This window comes from Chiloscyllium plagiosum, chromosome 6 (assembly GCF_004010195.1).
Source record: "Chiloscyllium plagiosum isolate BGI_BamShark_2017 chromosome 6, ASM401019v2, whole genome shotgun sequence".
NCBI classification, from domain to species: Eukaryota; Metazoa; Chordata; class Chondrichthyes; order Orectolobiformes; family Hemiscylliidae; genus Chiloscyllium; species Chiloscyllium plagiosum.
In genome coordinates this window covers 98,976,466-98,984,040 of record NC_057715.1, presented here as the reverse complement: position 1 = coordinate 98,984,040, position 7,575 = coordinate 98,976,466, and the positions used below count along the sequence as shown (strand labels likewise).

Genomic DNA, 7,575 nt, shown 5'->3' with positions numbered 1-7,575 from the left:
CAGTCAAATCCATCGAATTCAGCACCGCCTTCCTAACCTGCAATCTTCTTCCTGACCTCTCCGCCCCCACCCCAGTCTGACCTATCACCCTCACCTTGACCTCTTTCCACCTATCACATTTCCGACGCCCCTCCCCCAAGTCCCTCCTCCCTACCTTTTAGCTTAGCCAGCTGGACAAACTTTCCTCATTCCTGAAGAAGGGCTTATGCCCGAAACGTCGATTCTCCTGTTCCCTGGATGCTGCCTGACCTGCTGCGCTTTTCCAGCAACACATTTTCAGCTTTGCCCATTCACTTAACCTAGTTATGTTCCTTTGTACCTTCCTTATGTTCTTTCCACAATGTACTTTCCCTTTGGTCATCAGTGAATTTAATATCAACTCCTTTGGTGCCTTCATCCATGCTTTATAAATTGTAAAAACTTGAGGCTCAGCACTTATCCCTGTGGCACACCATTGGTTCGCAACAATTACACATTTCTGCCTACTCCCTACTGCAGATTAGCTCCCATGCAAATAGGTTACCCATACTTCATGAACTCCTAGGACAGTATCAGCTTTCTCACTCAAAATCCATCTAAACACATTGGGTCCTCAATTTACTGAGTTGGAATAAGATCTGGCGCAAGTGTGTTGCAATCTGACTTTAGTTGGCAAAACATTCACTGAACAATGAAGGCCTTCAATGAGAATATGATTCAAGTAGACAAATTCCCAAGATGGGCAAAGCAAGATCGTCTAAAGCTCCTTTCCCGAGATGTTAAACAGAGACAGAATGGAGGCCTAGGACAATTGTAAAGTACAGAGAAAAAGTGGAGGGAAGGTTTAAATTAAGGTATAAAACAGCAGAGTGTATGGAAACGGATTAGTGGTTAACATCAAAGGGAACCAAAACTTTTCTTACAAGTACATAAATAGCAAAAGTCTATCCAATGGAAGTGTCAGTCAAAATGAGATGATTGATGAGCAGACAGAAGGAATGTTGCATATGTGAGGGTAAAGAAAGAGGCAACAGGAATAAAATTGTACAGGACAAAAACAGATAAAGACACTGGACATAAATGTTGGCAGCCTTCAGTCATCCAACAGAGGAAGGGTAAAAAATGCAAGCCACTAACCACAATCTTTCATTCAGCCTCAGATATGGGATTGGGATGGCAAGATAATAGTGGACTGAAGGACTGCAAATCTTGACCCCTGCTTTCAAAAGAGGAGAGGGTGGAAATTAGCTTCGACAGCTAAGTCTAGGTCATTTTAAAATCAATAAACCAGGAGAAAATTATTTGGCATTTGGAAAAGATCGGATAATCTTAGAATATCAGCATAGATTTGCTAAAGGCAAATTGCGTTTCACTAAGTTGATTGAGTTCTGTGATGGTAAAAACAATGACGGTAGATGCTGGAAACCAGATTCAGGATTAGAGTGGTGCTGGAAAAGCACAGCAATTCAGGCAGCATCTGAGAAGCAGTAAAATCGACGTTTCGGGCAAAAGCCCTTCATCATTAGTGGATGTGCAGGTAAAACTTTGATGGATGTGGAAGGCTCCTTTAGAGATGGTCCAGGTAAATTTAAGGTCAGGGTGGAATGTGTTGGTGAAGTTGATGAATTGCTCAACCTCCTCGCAGGAGTGGGAGGGGGAGTTGAAATGTTGGGCCACGGGGCGGTTTGGTTGATTGGTGCGGGTGTCTCTGAGATGTTCCCTAAAGCGCTCTGCTAGGAGGCGTCCAGTCTCCCCAATGTAGAGGAGACCGCATCGGGAGCAACGGATACAATAAATGATATTGGTGGATGTGCAGGTAAAACTTTGATGGATGTGGAAAGCTCCTTTAGGGCCTTGGATGGAGGTGAGGGAGAAGGTGTGGGCGCAGGTTTTGCAATTCCTGCAGTGGCAGGGGAAGGTGGCAGGACGGGAGGATGGGTTGTAGGGGGACGTGGAGCTGACCAGGTAGTCACGGTGGGAACGGTCTTTGCGGAAGGCGGAAAGGGGTGGGGAGGGAAATATATCCCTGGTGGTGGGGTCCATTTGGAGGGGGCGGAAATGTCGGCGGATGATTTAGTTTGAGTGTCTTGAGGGTGGTGTGATGGAATAATAGTAAGTCCCCATTTAACATGGCCTCCATTTAACAGTGTTTGCTTGAATGTTGATTTGTTATTGGAGCCTCTATCCTTGTTTAATATGGCAAGATTCATTTTAAATTTGTTTCATGTCAGTCTGACATCAAGATGTGCGACACAATCAGTGCCATTGTGATGTAACCTCTCCGGCTTCCTGACACCCCACTTGTTGCCAGTCATTCTACAGCAGTGCGTCCTATCTCAAACCTATTCTCTAGGTGACAATCATCTGCTTGTGACTTGTCAGCTACTAATCCTCGGACGTGTGGCCCTTGCCACTCCCTAACTCACCCTCTGACCGCTCACTCCCCGACTCTCCCACTCTTCCCTCTCTACTGAACTTGATCAGATGTTCATGGTCCAGATCCATTTGCAGCCTGAAGCTGCAGCTCTGATGGGGTGATATTTTGGGTCCCAATGGGGCTGAGTTGCCAGTGTTTTCAATGCTTTCCCGTCCTGAACTCTCAATGTCAGCGATTGCTTTGGAAATGAGCAACCACAAGCAGGAGTAGCAGCTTCTACCATCAATGTAGTACTGTCAAAGAGCTGGCATGAATATAAAGAACCAAATGGCCTCCTTCCATGAAATATCATAACGAAACTCAATTTAACAAAAATACATTTGCTTAATATAGTGCTTTTAATATAGATAGCAATATCTCAGGATAGTTTGTAGATGTATGTGGAAAGAATGAATGCTGAGCTAAAGAAGGAGATATTGGGATGGGTCAAAAGGTTTTTAAGAGGATTATAGGAGATCATAGGGAGTTGGATAGGTTGGTGAAAGCAGGCGAGCTGACAGGACAATGGCACTCAAGTGATTCCATGTGAACAAGTTATCTGCTCAGCTTCTGAGTGTCAGACCAATCATGCAAATGAAAGGACAGTGGGATTAAGAAACATTTTCTGGTTAGGCACAGGAACGTCTTTCCTTACTCAAGGCATTTTGTATTGAATAAATCAAGGATCATTAAAAACACCACATTGAAACCTTCATGTTATAATATTTAATAAACCTACAGATGCGAAACGTCACAGGATTGATAAATCCAATCAAACACTTCAGAAGTCAAGGGCCAAAAATCTAACAGAGAATATCTAGTGTTTTAAAACGAATCTCTCCCTGATGGTTCTTTGGAGAAATATGCCCTATAATGTTCTATTCTGATCCCTGGATGGCTTACCTCTGAGGATCCCAGACACTGACTTGTTCTAAGTTTCTCTGAGATTAACAATAAACATATGGTGCATTGAAACACCTGCATTTCCCTCCAGATGCAAATTTTACCATTTGTTTGAATTATTGTACACTATACTGAAGCCTGGCAATTCACTCCTAAGATCCCATCATTCTGTTATTTGGTGTAAGTACCTTGTGGCAGCATGACTTTGCTTTTCCTCTCTTTAGGTTAATGAAAACCAGCAGGGAAAACTGGTCTCTACAGCACAGCACATTACTTTCACCTGGGATGCATCTCATGTTTGTCAGCAATTTAGCCACTTTCCAAATCAAAAGATGTCTGCATTGTTATGACTAGTTAAGCCAGATCCCAGATTAAAACTTGGCTTGATAGATAACATTTCAATTTGTTTTGATTCTAACAAGTGGTCTCCCACTGGAATACAAATACACAAAGCTACAGATTTTCCTTTAACAATAAAAAATAATTTTACTAACAAAAGAAAACTAAAATAAAATAGAATAAATCAGGCTGTTAATATATAACACAAACTCAAAGATCTTTAAACACACAAAGTATAATTCCATTACTCCCAAAACTCAACCTTTATAAAATGAAAGGAAAAAGGAATAGCTTCTGTATAATATTCAAAATCTCAAAAGGACTGACACCAGTGTCTCTGCCTCTGATTTCTTGCTTGGTTTAATTTAAAGACTGGAACTGCAAGTAGCTTCCTCCTGGAGTTACTGTACATGTGAAATTAAATATACTTTACTTTAAGTAACTTCTTCAGGACTTTATCCCAACAATTTTGATCTATAATTAATTCTTTACTCTAAAAATATCTAGTACCACCCTTCCATTTCAAGAGCATTGTTTTATACAACAATTTTAGGTTATACAGCAATCTTCATCTAAGAACTTCAGAGGAATATTCAAAATTCCAAGTGAAGTTTAAAAAATACTTTCTCTAAGCTATGGCTGTTTTCCTTAAACTTGAAAATCAAACTCTCCTTCTAAATGGAGCTTGATATTCTTGTGAGGTCATAAATCCTACCAAGATGCAGAAAACCCCATGAGTTTGAAAGCTAGGCCTTGAATATGTTTTGAAAAGAATCATCTTGGCCACAGTTAATTATGAACTTCAAACACACCGAAAATTCACACATTACAAACAAAGACAAAAATCCGAATTTACAATAAACTATATTAAATATATTTATATAAATAAGAGTTTCCGCAACAATATGCATTCAATGATCGTGATTTTATATTAAAGGTAATGTTTCTCAACAGCTTACCCAAGGTAGCACATGGCGAAGGCAATATTCCCAAGTTGCAATATACATGGGACAAGCAAAGTGATTCAAGACAATATAAGCTGCTTCAGGATCTGCTGCAAAGTTAAACTCAGAACAGATCGCCACATTCCCCCTGCCTGTCAAAGATAAAACATGAAATGAAATTAATTCATCACGTGAAGAGTTTCCTAATCCAGGCACATTTAGCAGCACGGGGAAAATAAATGCTTGGCATTGATCGATAAATGTCAACATTGTTGGAATTGTGAACAGCCAAATATAAAATGCACATACTTTAAGAAATCAAATACACAATGACACCATCGTCACATTTCAGAAATTCTGAAAATGTTTCCATTGAGACAGTTTGGTGCAGCATTGGTTCCAAAATTCTACTCCTGAAATCAACTTCACTTTGAAGATTTTAAACTTGATCAGGCTAAGCCCGTAAGGTATGGCAGCACATTGATAGGGTAGCAGTGTAATATAGCTGAAAATGTGTTGCTGGAAAAGTGCTGCAGGTCAGGCAGCATCCAAGGAGCAGGAGAATCGATGTTTCGCGCATGAGCCCTTCTTCAGGAATGTCCTTGGTTGCCCAGGAATCTCCTGCTCCTTGGATGCTGCCTGACCTGCTGCGCTTTTCCAGCAACACATTTTCAGCTCTGATCTCCAGCATCTGGAGTCCTCACTTTCTCCTAGCAGTGTAATATACTCAGTATTTTGTGTTCATATCTGCAGTTGTATTGATTGAAAAAATTGACTATAAAATAGTTGATTTGTGTTAAGTTTCTTCTGCCTGAGTATGCTATCAGACCACTTTCATGTAAACGATACAAACAGGTGCTACCGCAATATTTGGAACATGCTGTCTTAGAAGGTGATGCAGGGCAAAAGGAATCAAATCATAAAACTGCTCAGAATGCTTATAAGAATGCTTAATGCCACAAAATCTAGAAGGTATTTAAGGCAGGACAAAGTTGTAAAACTACTATCTGCAGTAATACTGTTCTTCCAGATGTAGGTTACTAACATAGGAATCTGCTGTCAGTTCAGTATGATAACATGGTTCAAAGACATTGTAGAGATACAAGATAATGAGCGTGGGTGAGACAAAGTTGAGGGAGAAAAAATGAAAATGGATTACTACACAATAGTCAAGACATTAGGAAAATTATATACAACAGGAATACAGAATCAATGTGTACACAATATAAATGTCCTATGCTCTGATCCAGAAAATGTTATTTCCTGAGTTTCCCCAATGACTCATTGAATGAGTGGACACATGAAGGGCTGCAGGAAATGATCAGCTTGGATCTCTGTTTTGCTCTGGTTATTTTCTTACATCAATCAGCAAAGCACTGTAAATAGGACATAGAGTCACAGACATGAACAGCACGGAAACAGACCCTTCGGTCCAACCCGTCCATGCCAACCAGATATCCCAACCCAATCTAGTCCCACCTACCAGCATCCAATCCATATCCCTCCAAACCTTTTCTATTCATATACCCATCCAGATGCCTCTTAAATGTTGCAATTGTACCAGCCTCCACCATTTCCTCTGGCATCCCTTTCCATACATGTACCATCCTCTAATTGAAAAAGTTGCCCCATAGGTCTTTGTTGTATCTTTCTCCTCTCACCCTAAACCTATCCCCTCTAGTTCTGGACTCCCCCACCCCAGGGGATAGAATTTGTCTATTTATCCAATCCATGCCCCTCATGATATTATAAACCTCTATGAGGTCACCCCTCAGCCTCCAACACTCGAGGGAAAACAGCCTCAGCCTGTTCAGACTCTCTCTATAGCTCAAATCCTCCAACCCTGGCATTATCCTTGTAAAGCTTTTCTGAACCCTTTCAAGTTTCACAACATCTTTCCGATAGGAAGGAGACCAGAATTGCATGCAATATTCCAAGAGTGGCCTAACCAATGTTCTGTACAGCCGCAACATGACCTCCCAACTCCTGCACTCAATACTCTGACCAATAAAGGAAAGCATACCAAACGCCTTCTTCACTATCCTACCTACCTGCGACTCCACTTTCAAGGAGCTATGAACCTGCACTCCGAGGTTTCTTTGTTCAGCAACAACCCTAGGACCTCACCATTAAGTATATAAGTCCTGCTAAGATTTGCTTTCCCAAAATGATTCACAAGCATGAATTATTGTAAGCATATACATTCAATATCAGGTGAGAATTTAGTCAGGGTCAGGTGTGATGTGATCCACAATAAACAGAATGATGCAGTTAGCTCTTCAGCATACTTTCCATGTTTCCTCCCATGATGTACAGATGCTTTAACTTCGATGGAAAGGTGCGGTCCATCTTAAATGCCAGAGCAATGTTGGTCAGGGGGCCAGTAGCCACAAGCGAGACCTATCGGGTAACAAATAAATGCTTATCAAGGTGACTGAGGGATGGAGACGTCACAGTAGTATGATATTATAAACTTCAGAAGTTTGATAACTATTCACGAATTGAAAAAAATCAGTAAGGATAAATTGTTACACACAAGGTGATCAGCAATATTTCTGTCTGGAATAAGCTGTTAAGAGGCAATGACAGGCTGTTACTGAGGGAATTGAAAGCCATTAGCCAAACCTGGGAAAGGGAGGAGTCAAGGCTACATAAACAAAATTGTTTGGACACCAACATGGTAACTGTCTACCTTGTGCCACAAGGACAGATGATTGAATGCTGAAGAACTTGAAAGACATGCTGTGCTTTCAAGCAGATAGTTACAGCTAAATGTAACAAGGAACAGTGGAGTTATTTCTGATAAGGAAGGAAGCTGCAGACTCAAGGTCTCCAGATGAGAAATGCATATTTTAGATGAAAGAATGCAGAAGGTCATCAATAATGTCACACCATAATCATGAAGATGGAAAAACTGTATAAGAATCCAACTCCGGAACTCTTCATCAGCAGAACTTCAAAGACCAACACTGCACAGGATCAAACCATCAGAGA

The 7,575-nt window shown here is 40.9% G+C and overlaps 1 protein-coding gene across 1 annotated transcript in view; it reads right to left on the bottom strand.

Moving 5' to 3' along the window:
• LOC122551074 (pyrimidine-specific ribonucleoside hydrolase RihA-like) overlaps positions 1–7,575 on the bottom strand; it is a 26,084-nt gene that overhangs the window by 7,893 nt on the left and 10,616 nt on the right. Inside the window, exons 4-5 of the mRNA XM_043692716.1 lie at positions 6,870–6,981; positions 4,597–4,733 (exon numbers count right to left, since the gene is read on the bottom strand). Coding sequence (XP_043548651.1) covers positions 4,597–4,733; positions 6,870–6,981 — 249 coding nt within the window. The remainder of the gene's footprint in view (positions 1–4,596; positions 4,734–6,869; positions 6,982–7,575) is intronic.